We start from the raw sequence: 19,540 nt of genomic DNA, 5'->3' as shown, positions 1-19,540 counted from the left end.
AAAGCACCCTCTGCTGGACAAACTATATCATGACACTATTTCCAAAGGGTTTTTCCTGTATTTGCTCAGGAAAAGTTTTCAAATAACATAGATATCGATGTCTGTGAAAGCTGATAATATCGGCTGATATACAGATGTAAAGTATTTGCAGCGTTAGCGGCTCAGCTGTTTGAGTTACCGTCTCACCGTCTCACTGTAGTTAAGTGTCAACACAAAGTCTGAAGGCCTGACAGTCAGTGAAGTCAAAAAACATCCACAAGAGAAAAACGACGCTATGGCCACGTCACAGAGAGAGAAGCCAGGGGTGAGCTCAGGAACTGCTTATCTGCTCCACAACTCAAAAACAAGAACCCCATGAAGAGCTGCTGCTAATGGTCCAAAACCACCTGATACCGTGTCCTGGTCCTGCCACAGGAAGCTCTTCTTCAGCAGCAGGACCTCCTTAGTGTCTGCTGACTGGTGCTTCACAGCACACAGACAACAACTCCCCCAAAACCCACAAATGTCAAGTTCCAGTGAAGACCAGCCTCAGGCCTGGTCACGGCTGGACTCCACATCCCAGGAAGACAAATACTTGACAGTCCAAAAAAAATTCTACTTTCTGTAATATTCATGCTTTGCTTTCAAAATCCTGCAGCAGACAAAATAAATCTATCAGCGTCTGTGATACGTCCAAACTGTACATCAACACAAACAAGTTGACCACCAAACTGGGAGTCCTGATCTGGATTATTGTGCAGCATCTTTTGAGGTAGAAGCAGTTTGAGTGGGAATTATTATTTTTTTAAATATCTTGCCTTTGATGTAGCTGGTTCAAAACCTGCACAGGGAGATTATCCAACAGGATTACTGTTTGGCAGAAATAAACATTTGTCTTATTTTGTACAATAGTTCTAAAAATATAAAAGTCGAGACTGAAAATCCAGAAAGGGTTGAGATTAAGAGTGCAATCTAATTACCTCTGCAAGCAATTCAGCAAACTCCTGCTTTTAATAGGACGACAAAATGAATTCAACCGACAGCTCAGCCTGTGTGCAGAGATAAGCCCCGCCCACCACCCGTAATGGTTGAGTGTCAACCTCAAGCATGGGAGGCGACGGCGCAGCTGTCCCCTACGGAACACGACAACCCCATCAAAGGTTTCAGGATAAAAAGGTCAAATAAAGAGGTATCATAGTTACAGTGCAAAAAAGACGAGAAATTCAAGCTTAATACAAAAACATAGCACCAAAAAAAAAAAAAAAAAAAAAAAAAAAAGAGAAAGAACATTAATTAAAATAAAGAAAATGCATGCAGTTAACTGAGGTATTCACGTAAAAAAAGTCTTAAAAAACAAAACAAAAAGCATAAACTGCCACAATATGGAGGACCAAACATGAATTAAGACCAAACAGATAAATACAGAAACATAAATAACATATATTTACTTTTATCTTTTATTTATACTCATATTTAGACATTTATAGTTTATTTATTCTTTTATATTTTTATACAGGTATTGATACATTAATCTTTTGTTATTTAGTCTTACTTCATGTTTGGCCCTCTGAAGAATAAATAAATGGATAAATACATCCAACAGGATGGGCTGTCAGTGTTTTTTTTTTTTGTGACATTAAGGGGCGTGTCTATACACCTGCCTGATTACCAACAGCTCCCAGAGACAATTAACACAGAGGGGTGTGTCTATACTGGAAAAAAGTAAAAAAAAAAAACAAAACCATGACCTGCCCACTTTCTACAGTTATGTATTTAACCATATATTTATCCTTTGGAGGACCAAACGTGAATTAAGACTAAATAAAAGGATACAAGTATAAATGCCTAAATGTATACGGGCATGTACTAAAGTATAAATACACTCAGAAATAAAAGATAAAATAAGTTTATTTCTGTATTTATTGAGTCTGAAGTCATGTCTGGTCGTCTGCACTGATGAAAAGAGGCTGGTTTTGCTCCGGCTGCGCGCTCTCTCTCTCTCTGCTGAACGTGCTGAAGAATGAGCGTCTGAACTTGATTCCATTTGTTCTTGGTGTCAAAATAAGTCGTGAACCAAGATGTTGACTAATGCCACAAACGCCTCCTCTCACTCACGTGTACTGACATATACCCATAACCTCAGAACATTTATAGGAGCCATCCAGTTGTCATGGTTACTACATAAGCTACAAGAACATGCAACCTCAAGTGCGCTTAAAAACGGTTTTAAATTACAGTAAGTGGGAATGCTGGAATTCCTATCCATGAATGTGAGGGCCGGCCGGCGTTCTGGCCGACAACACTTCAGATTCACGCACACTGATATACTTTGATAGGTAAAATGATTTTGGTGTCAACGTAACCACACAATTGTCAAAACAACAGGCCCTAATGGAATAAGTGCAAAAATGATTAAGAACACCACCTAGGAAAGAGTGCCTCCAGGGTTGGCGTCTGTCTGCCGTTAGCGTTCCACCAAATGGCGGGAAAGCAGCTGGCACTAGTGCACAGAATGAGGAGTTTAGCGTTTTTTTTTTGTTGTTTTTTTTTTTAACTTTTCTTGTTCCTACATACTTTGATTTACACCTCTGACTGGACTATTTACACTCTAACACTACACAGGAAGCATGATGACAGGGGTCCATTAAAGACTAAAAACAGCCGCCTGACCTCTTTTTGAACGGCTTTGCTAAGTGTTAATAAAGCACAATGCAGAGAAAGAAAAGGAAAGATTGTGTTTGCGCAAAACCCCCCAAAAATAAAAACAAAATGAGCATCCAAAATGAAATGTGTTCTGAGATCAGTCTGCATCTGGTGTGGCGTCTCCACAGTGTTTCCTGGCCGCCCGGGTCGTGCCGACGGCGAGTGCTGCGCGGTGCTGGGTAGCCAGCAGCACTTCCTCTCTGAACATCAGGAGCTTAGGTGCTGATGCTGACCGCTCGCAGATGGAGCTCAGTTGGTTTGGACCTGAGGTTGATTGGCTTTTAGGCTGCGCAGAGCTCGCCGCGCTGCCGCTGACTTGGCAATCCGGTAGCTGCGGCCGACGCCTTTGAACTTTCCCTTACCAACCACCTCCACCGTCACCCGGACCTTCCCGTCATAGGTTCTCTCTGCAGGGCTGCAATTGACAATTAACAGAACTATTTGAGATCAGCATTCTTTAATAAAGTAAAATAAAATTGACTGATGACAACACACACAGCCTGATATTCCAAAATGGATTAATCTATTTTTTCCCCCTCAAAATGCTACACACAATACCCCATAATGACTATGTGAAAAAAGGTTTGTGTTTTTTTTTTTTTAGATTGTTGAAAATTTTATATATATATATATATATATATATATATATATATATATATATATATATATATATATATATATACACACACACACAGACACACACAGATAACCTAAGAAATCACATGTCCATAAGTATTCACAGTCTTTGCCATGAAGCTCTAAATTGAGCTCAGGTGCCTCCTGTTTCCACTGATCATCCTTGAGATGTTTCTACAGTTTAATTGAAGTCCACCTGGGGTACATTCAGTTGACTGGACATGATTTGGAAAGACACACACCTTTCTACATATAAGGTCCCACAGTCAGAGCACAAACCAAGCATGAAGTCAAATGAATTGTCTGTGGACCTCAGAGACAGGATTGTCTGGAGGCACAAATCTGGGGAAGGGTACAGAAACATTTCTGCTGCTTTGAAAGTCCCAATGAGCACAGTGGCCTCCATCATCTGGAAATGGAAGAAGTTCAGATCCACCAGGACTCTTCTCAGAGCTGTCTGTCCATCTAAATCGGGGGATCGAGCGATCGGGGGAGAAGGGCCTTAGTCAGGGAGGTGACCAATGGTCACTCTGTCAGAGTTCCAGCATTCCTCTGTGGAGAGAGGAGAACCTTTCAGAAGGACAACCACCTCTGCAGCAATCCACCAGTCAGGTCTGGATGGTAGAGTGACCAGACGGAAACCACTCCTTAGTAAAAGACATGTGGCAGCCCAACTGGAGTTTGACAAAAGACACCTGAAGGACTCTCAGACCAGGAGAAACAAAATTCTCTGGTCTGATGAGACAAAGACTGAACTCTTTGGCGTCATGTTTGGAGGAAACCAGGCACCATCCCTACAGTGAAGCATGATGGTGGCAGCATCATTTATTAGAGAAAAAATTACTCATAACCATCCCAAAGACGTATCGTTATCTTTGGCTGCTTTCAGTGATGCCGGTATTTGGTTAGACTCTTTCTCTCCGATTGTTCTGTCTGAGTTATTTTCATTAGTTACTTCATCCAAACCATCAACATGTTTATTAGACCCCATTCCTACCAGGCTGCTCAAGGAAGCCCTACCATTATTTAATGCTTCGATCTTAAATATGATCAATCTATCTTTGTTAGTTGGCTATGTACCACAGGCTTTTAAGGTGGCAGTAATTAAACCATTACTTAAAAAGCCATCACTTGACCCAGCTATCTTAGCTAATTATAGGCCAATCTCCAACCTTCCTTTTCTCTCAAAGATTCTTGAAAGGGTAGTTGTAAAACAGCTAACTGATCATCTGCAGAGGAATGGTCTATTTGAAGAGTTTCAGTCAGGTTTTAGAATTCATCATAGTACAGAAACAGCATTAGTGAAGGTTACAAATGATCTTCTTATGGCCTCGGACAGTGGACTCATCTCTGTGCTTGTTCTGTTGGACCTCAGTGCTGCTTTTGATACTGTTGACCATAAAATTTTATTACAGAGATTAGAGCATGCCATAGGTATTAAAGGCACTGCGCTGCGGTGGTTTGATTCATATTTATCTCATAGATTACAATTTGTTCATGTAAATGGGGAGTCTTCTTCACAGACTAAGGTTAATTATGGAGTTCCACAAGGTTCTGTGCTAGGACCAATTTTATTCACTTTATACATGCTTCCCTTAGGCAGTATTATTAGACAACATTGCTTAAATTTTCACTGTTACGCAGATGATACCCAGCTTTATCTATCCATGATGCCAGAGGACACACACCAATTAGCTAAACTGCAGGATTGTCTTACAGACATAAAGACATGGATGACCTCTAATTTCCTGCTTTTAAACTCAGATAAAACTGAAGTTATTGTACTTGGTCCCACAAATCTTAGAAACATGGTGTCTAACCAGATCCTTACTCTGGATGGCATTACCCTGACCTTAGTAATACTGTGAGAAATCTTGGAGTCATTTCTGATCAGGATATGTCCTTCAATGCGCATATTAAACAAATATGTAGGACTGGTTTTTTTTGCATTTGCACAATATCTCTAAAATTAGAAAGGTCTTGTCTCAGAGTGATGCTGAAAAACTAATTCATGCATTTATTTCCTCTAGGCTGGACTATTGTAATTCATTATTATCAGGTTGTCCTAAAAGTCCCCTGAAAAGCCTTCAGTTAATTCAAAATGCTGCAGCTAGAGTACTGACGGGGACTAGAAGGAGAGAGCATATCTCACCCATATTGGCCTCTCTTCATTGGCTTCCTGTTAATTCTAGAATAGAATTTAAAATTCTTCTTCTTACTTATAAGGTTTTGAATAATCAGGTCCCATCTTATCTTAGGGACCTCGTAGTACCATATCACCCCAATAGAGCGCTTCGCTCTCAGACTGCAGGCTTACTTGTAGTTCCTAGGGTTTGTAAGAGTAGAATGGGAGGCAGAGCCTTCAGCTTTCAGGCTCCTCTCCTGTGGAACCAGCTCCCAATTCAGATCAGGGAGACAGACACCCTCTCTACTTTTAAGATTAGGCTTAAAATGGTAAATGGACTGCATTTATATTGCGCTTTTCCATCTGCATCAGACGCTCAAAGCACTTTACAATAATGCCTCACATTCACCCTGATGTCAGGGTGCTGCCATACAAGGCGCTCACTACACACCGGGAGCAATAGGGGATTAAAGACCTTGCCCAAGGGCCCTTAGTGATTTTCCAGTCAGGTGGGGATTTGAACCCAGGATCTTCTGGTCTCAAGCCCAACACCTTAACCACTAGACCATCACCTCCCCAAAACTTTCCTTTTTGCTAAAGCTTATAGTTAGGGCTGGATCAGGTGACCCTGAACCATCCCTTAGTTATGCTGCTATAGACGTAGACTGCTGGGGGGTTCCCATGATGCACTGTTTCTTTCTCTTTTTGCTCTGTATGCACCACTCTGCATTTAATCATTAGTGATCGATCTCTGCTCCCCTCCACAGCATGTCTTTTTCCTGGTTCTCTCCCTCAGCCCCAACCAGTCCCAGCAGAAGACTGCCCCTCCCTGGTTCTGCTGGAGGTTTCTTCCTGTTAAAAGGGAGTTTTTCCTTCCCACTGTCGCCAAGTGCTTGCTCACAGGAGGTCGTTTTGACCGTTGGGGTTTTTCTGTAATTATTGTATGGCTTTTGCCTTACAATACAAAGCGCCTTTGGGCAACTGTTGTTGTGATTTGGTGCTATATAAATAAAATTGATTTGATTTGATCATGCTGTGGGGATGTTTTTCAGCAGCAGGAACTGGGAGACTAGTCAGGATTGAGGGAAAGATGAATGCAGCAACGTACAGAGACATCCTGGATGAAAACCTGCTCCAGAGCGCTCTGGACCTCAGACTGGGGCGACGGTTCATCTTTCAGCAGGACAATGACCCAAAGCACCCAGCTGATATCAAAGGAGTGGCTTCAGGACAACTCTGTGAATGTCTTCGAGTGGCCCAGCCAGAGTCCAGACCTGAATCGGACTGAACATTCAAAATTTGCAAAAACGTCAACAAAAGTTTTTTTTCATGTTGTCATTATGGGGTGTTGTGAGTAGAATGTTGAGGGAAAAACAATTTTCCTCCATTTTGGAAGAAGGCTGTAACATAAAATGTGGGAAAGGTGAAGTGGTGTGAATATTTTCTGGATGCAGCGAATGACAATTACTAATCAGTCTTTGTGAAGACAAAGAAGATGTCGTCCTCTACAAGCCCTGAGGCCTGCTGGTACTGGGACTTTATCATGTAGCTAATTCCTCTGGAGGAGACTCCAGTCCCCAAACAAGACCAGTACCCATTTACAGCTGGACTGACTGAGAAAATGCAGATAAAGTGTCTTGTCCAAAAACACAGGTAGCGTGATCAGGAATCAAACCCAGCTCAACTGTGCATAGTCCAACCCCTGTTGTTGTCCTCTGTGCTGTAATAGGTGCTGGTTTTGTTTGGGGAGGTAACCTGTGATGGCCTGGCATCCCGTCCAGGCAGAGTCATAGACTCTCATCCCTTCCACACTCTGGTATCTGGGGAGAAGTATGAGCTCCAACAGGCGGGCCTGTAGAGGACCAACGTCAGGACAATAACAATGTCTCCCATAAGAAGAAGAAACACTGACTTTATCCCATTGCACACTTTAAAATACAGGTCACATGATCACAGGGTGGACAAAAACACACGCAGGGTTGAATTATTTGGACTCTGACAGTGACTGATGTAACTTGTGACTTCAAAATGTTCATGTATTCAATACCTGACTTGTCCAAAGAAAACTGCCTGTAAAGGTGATGATCTGTACCAAAACGAATCCTAATAAACTGTAATTTCCAGACAATAAGTTGCACTGGAATATTACTTTTATCTGTCCAAAAATGTGTCACCAAGAGGAAACAAAACATAAAGGTTGCACAGGGAGCTGGAGCCTATCAGAGTGTCCACAGGGCGAGAGGCGGGTTCACCCTGCACACCCTGTGACCAGCTTTATATCTGAACCGTGCTGCTGCCACTTTATGGAACAAGAAACAAAATTCATCTGTATTATTTATGTAGAACAGAAACACTGTTAGTAATCTGAAGTAAAAGCAAAAGTTTTTTTTATAACCTGATAGCAAATGATGAAATTAAATGTGTAGAATGTCATAAATAAAACTTTATCAATGTCCTAAAAAAGTACGACAGGCATGTTCCTAACTCGGTGACGATCACAGACCATCAGCAGAGTACAACACCTAACCCCCCAATGATGAAATCCACAGAATTCCGTGGATTTTTCACAGCCCTGATGTATAGACGAAGTTTGGTCTGCATCATTGTGGTGGAGGGTGGACTTTTTTCTGGTTCCGGAGCACAGCGGTGTTCTGCTGTATCTGTTAGCTGTTTGAACTGAGCTGTTTGAGTTCTTTGAATTAACAGTCTTTTTCAAGACTTTTTTACTTTTTCACCGTGCTCCAACGCCTAAAGAAGACCTCTAACGGTCGAAGCATCGCGACGGAGCTCTTTTATCAGCTAACCTTCATCAGCGTTGGCAAGCTAACTAGCTTGCTAACGCTTTCGTTTTTATTTTTATTTTATTTTTTAGCACTGTTGTCGTGCGTTACCTGTGCTGCTCCACAGCCTGTCCAGTGGATTTTTATTTTATTTTTAGCACTGTTGTCGTGCTGCTCCACAGCTTGCCTAGTGGATTTTTATTTTATTTTAGCACCGTTGTCGTGTGTTACCTGTGCTGCTCCACAGCCTGTCCAGTGGATTTTTATTTTATTTTTAGCACTGTTGTCGTGTGTTACCTGTGCTGTTCCACAGCCTGTCCAGTGGATTTTTATTTTATTTTAGCACCGTTGTCGTGTGTTACCTGTGCTGCTCCACAGCCTGTCCAGTGGATTTTTATTTTATTTTTAGCACTGTTGTCGTGCTGCTCCACAGCTTGCCTAGTGGATTTTTATTTTATTTTAGCACCGTTGTCGTGTGTTACCTGTGCTGTTCCACAGCCTGTCTAGTGGATTTTTATTTTATTTTAGCACTGTTGTCGTGTGTTACCTGTGCTGCTCCACAGCCTGTTCAGTGGATTTTTATTTTATTTTTTGGCGCTGTTGTCGTGCGTTACCTGTGCTGCTCCACAGCCTGTCCAGTGGATTTTTATTTTATTTTTAGCACTGTTGTCGTGCTGCTCCACAGCTTGCCTAGTGGATTTTTATTTTATTTTAGCACCGTTGTCGTGTGTTACCTGTGCTGTTCCACAGCCTGTCCAGTGGATTTTTATTTTATTTTTAGCACTGTTGTCGTGTGTTACCTGTGCTGTTCCACAGCCTGTCCAGTGGATTTTTATTTTATTTTTAGCACTGTTGTCGTGTGTTACCTGTGCTGTTCCACAGCCTGTCCAGTGGATTTTTATTTTATTTTTTACCACTGTTGTCGTGTGTTACCTGTGCTGCTCCACAGCCTGTCCAGTGGATTTTTATTTTATTTTTAGCACTGTTGTCGTGTGTTACCTGTGCTGTTCCACAGCCTGTCCAGTGGATTTTTATTTTATTTTTTACCACTGTTGTCGTGTGTTACCTGTGCTGCTCCACAGCCTGTCCAGTGGATTTTTATTTTATTTTTAGCACTGTTGTCGTGCTGCTCCACAGCTTGCCTAGTGGATTTTTATTTTATTTTAGCACCGTTGTCGTGTGTTACCTGTGCTGTTCCACAGCCTGTTCAGTGGATTTTTATTTTATTTTTTACCACTGTTGTCGTGTGTTACCTGTGCTGTTCCACAGCCTGTCCAGTGGATTTTTATTTTATTTTTTACCACTGTTGTCGTGTGTTACCTGTGCTGCTCCACAGCCTGTCCAGTGGATTTTTATTTTATTTTTAGCACTGTTGTCGTGTGTTACCTGTGCTGTTCCACAGCCTGTCCAGTGGATTTTTATTTTATTTTTTACCACTGTTGTCGTGTGTTACCTGTGCTGTTCCACAGCCTGTCCAGTGGATTTTTATTTTATTTTTAGCACTGTTGTCGTGCTGCTCCACAGCTTGCCTAGTGGATTTTTATTTTATTTTAGCACCGTTGTCGTGTGTTACCTGTGCTGTTCCACAGCCTGTTCAGTGGATTTTTATTTTATTTTTTACCACTGTTGTCGTGTGTTACCTGTGCTGTTCCACAGCCTGTCCAGTGGATTTTTATTTTATTTTTTACCACTGTTGTCGTGTGTTACCTGTGCTGCTCCACAGCCTGTCCAGTGGATTTTTATTTTATTTTTAGCACTGTTGTCGTGCTGCTCCACAGCTTGCCTAGTGGATTTTTATTTTATTTTAGCACCGTTGTCGTGTGTTACCTGTGCTGTTCCACAGCCTGTTCAGTGGATTTTTATTTTATTTTTTGGCGCTGTTGTCGTGTGTTACCTGTGCTGTTCCACAGCCTGTCCAGTGGATTTTTATTTTATTTTTTACCACTGTTGTCGTGTGTTATACCTGTGCTGCTCCACAGCCTGTCCAGTGGATTTTTATTTTATTTTTTACCACTGTTGTCGTGTGTTATACCTGTGCTGCTCCGCAGCCTGTCCAGTGGATTTTTATTTTATTATTTTATTTATTTTTTTTTTTTTAGCACTGTTGTCGTGCGTTACCTGTGCTGCTCCACAGCCTGTCTAGTGGATTTTTATTTTGTTTTAGCACTGTTGTTGTGCGTTACCTGTGCTGCTCCACAGCCTGTCCAGTGGATTTTTATTTTATTATTTTATTTTATTTTTTTTTTTTTTAGCACTGTTGTCGTGTTACCTGTGCTGCTCCACAGCCTGTTCAGTGGATTTTTATTTTATTTTTACCACTGTTGTCGTGTGTTACCTGTGCTGCTCCACAGCCTGTCCAGTGGATTTTTATTTTATTTTTAGCACTGTTGTCGTGTGTTACCTGTGCTGCTCCACAGCCTGTCCAGTGGATTTTTATTTTATTTTTAGCACTGTTGTCGTGTGTTACCTGTGCTGCTCCACAGCCTGTCCAGTGGATTTTTATTTTATTTTTAGCACTGTTGTCGTGTGTTACCTGTGCTGCTCCACAGCCTGTCCAGTGGATTTTTATTTTATTTTTTAGCACTGTTGTCGTGTGTTACCTGTGCTGCTCCACAGCCTGTCCAGTGGATTTTTATTTTATTTTTTAGCACTGTTGTCGTGCGTTACCTGTGCTGCTCCACAGCCTGTCCAGTGGATTTTGATTTTATTTTTTTGGGCGCTGTTGTCGTGCGTTACCTGTGCTGCTCCACAGCCTGTCTAGTGGATTTTTATTTTGTTTTAGCACTGTTGTCGTGCGTTGCCTGTGCTGCTCCACAGCCTGTCCAGTGGATTTTTATTTTTATTTTATTTTTTAGCACTGTTGTTGTGCATTACCTGTGCTGCTCCACAGCCTGTCCAGTGGATTTTTATTTTTATTTTATTTTTTAGCACTGTTGTTGTGCGTTACCTGTGCTGCTCCACAGCCTGTCTAGTGGATTTTTATTTTGTTTTAGCACTGTTGTCGTGCGTTGCCTGTGCTGCTCCACAGCCTGTCCAGTGGATTTTGATTTTATTTTTTTTGGCACTGTTGTCGTGTGTTACCTGTGCTGCTCCACAGCCTGTCTAGTGGATTTTTATTTTATTTTTTACCACTGTTGTCGTGCGTTACCTGTGCTGCTCCACAGCCTGTCCAGTGGATTTTTATTTTATTATTTTATTTTATTTATTTATTTATTTTTATCACTGTTGTCGTGTGTTACCTGTGCTGCTCCACAGCCTGTCCAGTGGATTTTTATTTTATTTTTTACCACTGTTGTCGTGTGTTACCTGTGCTGCTCCACAGCCTGTCCAGTGGATTTTTATTTTATTTTTTAGCACTGTTGTCGTGCGTTACCTGTGCTGCTCCACAGCCTGTCCAGTGGATTTTTATTTTATTTTTTAGCACTGTTGTCGTGCGTTACCTGTGCTGCTCCACAGCCTGTCCAGTGGATTTTGATTTTATTTTTTTGGGCGCTGTTGTCGTGCGTTACCTGTGCTGCCCCACAGCCTGTCCAGTGGATTTTTATTTAGCGCTGTTGTCGTGCGTTGCCTGTGCTGCTCCACAGCCTGTCCAGTGGATTTTTATTTAGCGCTGTTGTCGTGCGTTACCTGTGCTGCTCCACAGCCTGTCCAGTGGATTTTGATTTTGATTTTATTTTTTTGGGCGCTGTTGTCGTGCGTTACCTGTGCTGCCCCACAGCCTGTCCAGTGGATTTTTATTTAGCGCTGTTGTCGTGCGTTGCCTGTGCTGCTCCACAGCCTGTCCAGTGGATTTTTATTTAGCACTGTTGTCGTGCGTTACCTGTGCTGCCCCACAGCCTGTCCAGTGGATTTTTATTTAGCACTGTTGTCGTGCGTTACCTGTGCTGCCCCACAGCCTGTCCAGTGGATTTTTATTTAGCGCTGTTGTCGTTCGTTACCTGTGCTGCTCCACAGCCTGTCCAGTGGATTTTGATTTTGATTTTATTTTTTTGGGTGCTGTTGTCGTGCGTTACCTGTGCTGCTCCACAGCCTGTCCAGTGGATTTTTATTTTTATTTTATTTTTTAGCACTGTTGTTGTGCGTTACCTGTGCTGCTCCACAGCCTGTCCAGTGGATTTTTATTTTGTTTTAGCACTGTTGTCGTGTGTTACCTGTGCTGCTCCACAGCCTGTCCAGTGGATTTTTATTTTGTTTTAGCACTGTTGTTGTGCGTTACCTGTGCTGCTCCACAGCCTGTCTAGTGGATTTTTATTTTGTTTTAGCACTGTTGTTGTGCGTTACCTGTGCTGCTCCACAGCCTGTCCAGTGGATTTTTATTTTGTTTTAGCACTGTTGTTGTGCGTTACCTGTGCTGCTCCACAGCCTGTCTAGTGGATTTTTATTTTGTTTTAGCACTGTTGTTGTGCGTTACCTGTGCTGCTCCACAGCCTGTCCAGTGGATTTTTATTTTGTTTTAGCACTGTTGTTGTGCGTTACCTGTGCTGCTCCACAGCCTGTCCAGTGGATTTTTATTTTGTTTTAGCACTGTTGTTGTGCGTTACCTGTGCTGCTCCACAGCCTGTCTAGTGGATTTTTATTTTGTTTTAGCACTGTTGTTGTGCGTTACCTGTGCTGCTCCACAGCCTGTCTAGTGGATTTTTATTTTGTTTTAGCACTGTTGTTGTGCGTTACCTGTGCTGCTCCACAGCCTGTCTAGTGGATTTTTATTTTGTTTTAGCACTGTTGTTGTGCGTTACCTGTGCTGCTCCACAGCCTGTCTAGTGGATTTTTATTTTATTTTTTACCACCGTTGTCGTGTGTTACCTGTGCTGCTCCACAGTCTGTCTAGTGGATTTTTATTTTATTTTTTGCCGCCGTTGTCGTGTGTTACCTGTGCTGCTCCGCAGTCTGTCTACTGGATTTTTATTTTATTTTTTGCCGCCGTTGTCGTGTGTTACCTGTGCTGCTCCACAGCCTGTCTAGTGGATTTTTATTTTATTTTTTACCACTGTTGTCGTGCGTTACCTGTGCTGCTCCACAGCCTGTCCAGTGGATTTTTATTTTATTATTTTATTTTATTTATTTATTTATTTTTATCACTGTTGTCGTGTGTTACCTGTGCTGCTCCACAGCCTGTCCAGTGGATTTTTATTTTATTTTTTACCACTGTTGTCGTGCGTTACCTGTGCTGCTCCACAGCCTGTCCAGTGGATTTTGATTTTGATTTTATTTTTTTGGGCGCTGTTGTCGTGCGTTACCTGTGCTGCCCCACAGCCTGTCCAGTGGATTTTTATTTAGCGCTGTTGTCGTGCGTTACCTGTGCTGCTCCACAGCCTGTCCAGTGGATTTTTATTTAGCGCTGTTGTCGTGCGTTGCCTGTGCTGCCCCACAGCCTGTCCAGTGGATTTTTATTTAGCGCTGTTGTCGTGCATTGCCTGTGCTGCTCCACAGCCTGTCCAGTGGATTTTTATTTTTATTTTATTTTTTAGCACTGTTGTTGTGCGTTACCTGTGCTGCTCCACAGCCTGTCCAGTGGATTTTTATTTAGCGCTGTTGTCGTGCGTTGCCTGTGCTGCTCCACAGCCTGTCCAGTGGATTTTTATTTTGATTTTATTTTTTTGGGCGCTGTTGTCGTGCGTTACCTGTGCTGCCCCACAGCCTGTCCAGTGGATTTTTATTTAGCGCTGTTGTCGTGCGTTGCCTGTGCTGCTCCACAGCCTGTCCAGTGGATTTTTATTTTTATTTTATTTTTTAGCACTGTTGTTGTGCGTTACCTGTGCTGCTCCACAGCCTGTCCAGTGGATTTTTATTTTGTTTTAGCACTGTTGTCGTGTGTTACCTGTGCTGCTCCACAGCCTGTCCAGTGGATTTTTATTTTGTTTTAGCACTGTTGTTGTGCGTTACCTGTGCTGCTCCACAGCCTGTCTAGTGGATTTTTATTTTGTTTTAGCACTGTTGTTGTGCGTTACCTGTGCTGCTCCACAGCCTGTCCAGTGGATTTTTATTTTGTTTTAGCACTGTTGTTGTGCGTTACCTGTGCTGCTCCACAGCCTGTCCAGTGGATTTTTATTTTGTTTTAGCACTGTTGTTGTGCGTTACCTGTGCTGCTCCACAGCCTGTCTAGTGGATTTTTATTTTGTTTTAGCACTGTTGTTGTGCGTTACCTGTGCTGCTCCACAGCCTGTCTAGTGGATTTTTATTTTGTTTTAGCACTGTTGTCGTGCGTTACCTGTGCTGCTCCACAGCCTGTCTAGTGGATTTTTATTTTGTTTTAGCACTGTTGTTGTGCGTTACCTGTGCTGCTCCACAGCCTGTCTAGTGGATTTTTATTTTGTTTTAGCACTGTTGTCGTGCGTTACCTGTGCTGCTCCACAGCCTGTCCAGTGGATTTTTATTTTTATTTTATTTTTTAGCACTGTTGTTGTGCGTTACCTGTGCTGCTCCACAGCCTGTCTAGTGGATTTTTATTTTTATTTTATTTTTTAGCACTGTTGTTGTGCGTTACCTGTGCTGCTCCACAGCCTGTCCAGTGGATTTTTATTTTTATTTTATTTTTTAGCACTGTTGTTGTGCGTTACCTGTGCTGCTCCACAGCCTGTCTAGTGGATTTTTATTTTATTTTAGCACTGTTGTCGTGCGTTACCTGTGCTGCTCCACAGCCTGTCTAGTGGATTTTTATTTTGTTTGAGCACTGTTGTCGTGCGTTGCCTGTGCTGCTCCACAGCCTGTCCAGTGGATTTTTATTTTTATTTTATTTTTAGCACTGTTGTTGTGCGTTACCTGTGCTGCTCCACAGCCTGTCTAGTGGATTTTTATTTTATTTTAGCACTGTTGTCGTGTGTTACCTGTGCTGCTCCACAGCCTGTCTAGTGGATTTTTATTTTATTTTAGCACTGTTGTCGTGTGTTACCTGTGCTGCTCCACAGCCTGTCTAGTGGATTTTTATTTTATTTTAGCACTGTTGTCGTGTGTTACCTGTGCTGCTCCACAGCCTGTCTAGTGGATTTTTATTTTGTTTTAGCACTGTTGTCGTGTGTTACCTGTGCTGCTCCACAGCCTGTCTAGTGGATTTTTATTTTATTTTAGCACTGTTGTCGTGTGTTACCTGTGCTGCTCCACAGCCTGTCCAGTGGATTTTTATTTTATTTTAGCACTGTTGTCGTGCGTTACCTGTGCTGCTCCACAGCCTGTCTAGTGGATTTTTATTTTATTTTTAGCACTGTTGTTGTGCGTTACCTGTGCTGCTCCACAGCCTGTCTAGTGGATTTTTATTTTGTTTTAGCACTGTTGTTGTGCGTTACCTGTGCTGCTCCACAGCCTGTCTAGTGGATTTTTATTTTGTTTTAGCACTGTTGTCGTGCGTTACCTGTGCTGCTCCACAGCCTGTCTAGTGGATTTTTATTTTGTTTTAGCACTGTTGTTGTGCGTTACCTGTGCTGCTCCACAGCCTGTCTAGTGGATTTTTATTTTGTTTTAGCACTGTTGTTGTGCGTTACCTGTGCTGCTCCACAGCCTGTCTAGTGGATTTTTATTTTATTTTTTACCACCGTTGTCGTGTGTTACCTGTGCTGCTCCACAGTCTGTCTAGTGGATTTTTATTTTATTTTTTGCCGCCGTTGTCGTGTGTTACCTGTGCTGCTCCGCAGTCTGTCTACTGGATTTTTATTTTATTTTTTGCCGCCGTTGTCGTGTGTTACCTGTGCTGCTCCACAGCCTGTCTAGTGGATTTTTATTTTATTTTTTACCACTGTTGTCGTGCGTTACCTGTGCTGCTCCACAGCCTGTCCAGTGGATTTTTATTTTATTATTTTATTTTATTTATTTATTTATTTTTATCACTGTTGTCGTGTGTTACCTGTGCTGCTCCACAGCCTGTCCAGTGGATTTTTATTTTATTTTTTACCACTGTTGTCGTGCGTTACCTGTGCTGCTCCACAGCCTGTCCAGTGGATTTTGATTTTGATTTTATTTTTTTGGGCGCTGTTGTCGTGCGTTACCTGTGCTGCCCCACAGCCTGTCCAGTGGATTTTTATTTAGCGCTGTTGTCGTGCGTTACCTGTGCTGCTCCACAGCCTGTCCAGTGGATTTTTATTTAGCGCTGTTGTCGTGCGTTGCCTGTGCTGCCCCACAGCCTGTCCAGTGGATTTTTATTTAGCGCTGTTGTCGTGCATTGCCTGTGCTGCTCCACAGCCTGTCCAGTGGATTTTTATTTTTATTTTATTTTTTAGCACTGTTGTTGTGCGTTACCTGTGCTGCTCCACAGCCTGTCCAGTGGATTTTTATTTTGTTTTAGCACTGTTGTCGTGTGTTACCTGTGCTGCTCCACAGCCTGTCCAGTGGATTTTTATTTAGCGCTGTTGTCGTGCGTTGCCTGTGCTGCTCCACAGCCTGTCCAGTGGATTTTTATTTTGATTTTATTTTTTTGGGCGCTGTTGTCGTGCGTTACCTGTGCTGCCCCACAGCCTGTCCAGTGGATTTTTATTTAGCGCTGTTGTCGTGCGTTGCCTGTGCTGCTCCACAGCCTGTCCAGTGGATTTTTATTTTTATTTTATTTTTTAGCACTGTTGTTGTGCGTTACCTGTGCTGCTCCACAGCCTGTCCAGTGGATTTTTATTTTGTTTTAGCACTGTTGTCGTGTGTTACTACCTGTGCTGCTCCACAGCCTGTCCAGTGGATTTTTATTTTGTTTTAGCACTGTTGTTGTGCGTTACCTGTGCTGCTCCACAGCCTGTCTAGTGGATTTTTATTTTGTTTTAGCACTGTTGTTGTGCGTTACCTGTGCTGCTCCACAGCCTGTCCAGTGGATTTTTATTTTGTTTTAGCACTGTTGTTGTGCGTTACCTGTGCTGCTCCACAGCCTGTCCAGTGGATTTTTATTTTGTTTTAGCACTGTTGTTGTGCGTTACCTGTGCTGCTCCACAGCCTGTCTAGTGGATTTTTATTTTGTTTTAGCACTGTTGTTGTGCGTTACCTGTGCTGCTCCACAGCCTGTCTAGTGGATTTTTATTTTGTTTTAGCACTGTTGTCGTGCGTTACCTGTGCTGCTCCACAGCCTGTCTAGTGGATTTTTATTTTGTTTTAGCACTGTTGTTGTGCGTTACCTGTGCTGCTCCACAGCCTGTCTAGTGGATTTTTATTTTGTTTTAGCACTGTTGTCGTGCGTTACCTGTGCTGCTCCACAGCCTGTCCAGTGGATTTTTATTTTTATTTTATTTTTTAGCACTGTTGTTGTGCGTTACCTGTGCTGCTCCACAGCCTGTCTAGTGGATTTTTATTTTTATTTTATTTTTTAGCACTGTTGTTGTGCGTTACCTGTGCTGCTCCACAGCCTGTCCAGTGGATTTTTATTTTTATTTTATTTTTTAGCACTGTTGTTGTGCGTTACCTGTGCTGCTCCACAGCCTGTCTAGTGGATTTTTATTTTATTTTAGCACTGTTGTCGTGCGTTGCCTGTGCTGCTCCACAGCCTGTCTAGTGGATTTTTATTTTGTTTGAGCACTGTTGTCGTGCGTTGCCTGTGCTGCTCCACAGCCTGTCCAGTGGATTTTTATTTTTATTTTATTTTTTAGCACTGTTGTTGTGCGTTACCTGTGCTGCTCCACAGCCTGTCTAGTGGATTTTTATTTTATTTTAGCACTGTTGTCGTGTGTTACCTGTGCTGCTCCACAGCCTGTCTAGTGGATTTTTATTTTATTTTAGCACTGTTGTCGTGTGTTACCTGTGCTGCTCCACAGCCTGTCTAGTGGATTTTTATTTTATTTTAGCACTGTTGTCGTGTGTTACCTGTGCTGCTCCACAGCCTGTCTAGTGGATTTTTATTTTGTTTTAGCACTGTTGTCGTGTGTTACCTGTGCTGCTCCACAGCCTGTCTAGTGGATTTTTATTTTATTTTAGCACTGTTGTCGTGTGTTACCTGTGCTGCTCCACAGCCTGTCTAGTGGATTTTTTATTTATTTTAGCACTGTTGTCGTGCGTTACCTGTGCTGCTCCACAGCCTGTCTAGTGGATTTTTATTTTGTTTTAGCACTGTTGTCGTGTGTTATCTGTGCTGCTCCACAGCCTGTCTAGTGGATTTTTATTTTATTTTAGCACTGTTGTCGTGTGTTACCTGTGCTGCTCCACAGCCTGTCTAGTGGATTTTTATTTTGTTTTAGCACTGTTGTCGTGTGTTACCTGTGCTGCTCCACAGCCTGTCTAGTGGATTTTTATTTTATTTTAGCACTGTTGTCGTGCGTTACCTGTGCTGCTCCACAGCCTGTCTAGTGTCGGATTCCCTGTTTGGGAATCCGCTAGCTTAGCGTAGCTACTAGCTCTTAGCCGTTTTAGCATGGCGGCTTCTCCTGTCTCTCCCGTACTTTTCTGCTCTGGGTGTGAAATGTTTAGTTATTCCTCGGCCTCTTTTAGCAGTAACGGTACCTGTAATAAGTGCAGCTTATTCGTAGCTTTGGAGGCCAGGCTGGGCGAATTGGAGGCTCGGCTCCGCACCGTGGAAAATTCTACAGCTAGCCAGGCCCCTGTAGTCGGTGCGGACCAAGGTAGCTTAGCCGCCGTTAGTTCCCCCCTGGCAGACCCCGTGCAGTCGGGAAGGCAGGCTGACTGGGTGACTGTGAGGAGGAAGCGTAGCCCTAAACAGAAGCCCCGTGTACACCGTCAACCCGTTCACATCTCTAACCGTTTTTCCCCACTCGACGATACACTCGCCGAGGATCAAACTCTGGTTATTGGCGACTCTGTTTTGAGAAATGTGAAGTTAGCGACACCAGCAACCATTGTCAATTGTCTTCCGGGGGCCAGAGCAGGCGACATCGAAGGACATTTGAAATTGCTGGCTAAGGCTAAGCGTAAATTTGGTAAGATTGTAATTCACGTCGGCAGTAATGACACTCGGTTACGCCAATCGGAGGTCACTAAAATTAACATTGAATCGGTGTGTAACTTTGCAAAAACAATGTCGGACTCTGTTGTTTTCTCTGGGCCCCTCCCCAATCAGACCGGGAGTGACATGTTTAGCCGCATGTTCTCCTTGAATTGCTGGCTGTCTGAGTGGTGTCCAAAAAATGAGGTGGGCTTCATTGATAATTGGCAAAGCTTCTGGGGAAAACCTGGTCTTGTTAGGAGAGACGGCATCCATCCCACTTTAGAGGGAGCAGCTCTCATTTCTAGAAATCTGGCCAATTTTTTGGGATCCTCCAAACTGTGACTGTCTAGCGTTGGGACCAGGAGGCAGAGCTGTGGTCTTATACACCTCTCTGCAGCTTCTCTCCCCCTGCCATCCCCCTATTACCCCATCCCCGTAGAGACGGTGCCTGCTCCCAGACCACCAATAACTAGCAAAAAT

At 42.9% G+C, this 19,540-nt stretch overlaps 1 protein-coding gene across 1 annotated transcript in view; it reads right to left on the bottom strand.

Annotated features, from left to right (window-relative positions):
- Window positions 1-779: 779 nt before the first annotated feature.
- The window catches only part of dicer1 (dicer 1, ribonuclease type III), a 154,189-nt gene continuing 135,428 nt past the window's right edge, over window positions 780-19,540 (bottom strand). The window contains exon 28 of the mRNA XM_034195024.1: window positions 780-3,097. Coding sequence (XP_034050915.1) covers window positions 2,932-3,097 — 166 coding nt within the window. The 3' untranslated portion in view covers window positions 780-2,931. The remainder of the gene's footprint in view (window positions 3,098-19,540) is intronic.

Source organism: Thalassophryne amazonica, chromosome 19, assembly GCF_902500255.1.
Source record: "Thalassophryne amazonica chromosome 19, fThaAma1.1, whole genome shotgun sequence".
Taxonomy (NCBI): Eukaryota; Metazoa; Chordata; class Actinopteri; order Batrachoidiformes; family Batrachoididae; genus Thalassophryne; species Thalassophryne amazonica.
The sequence above is the reverse complement of the archived record's forward strand: the minus strand, read 5'-3'. Positions and strand labels throughout refer to the sequence as shown.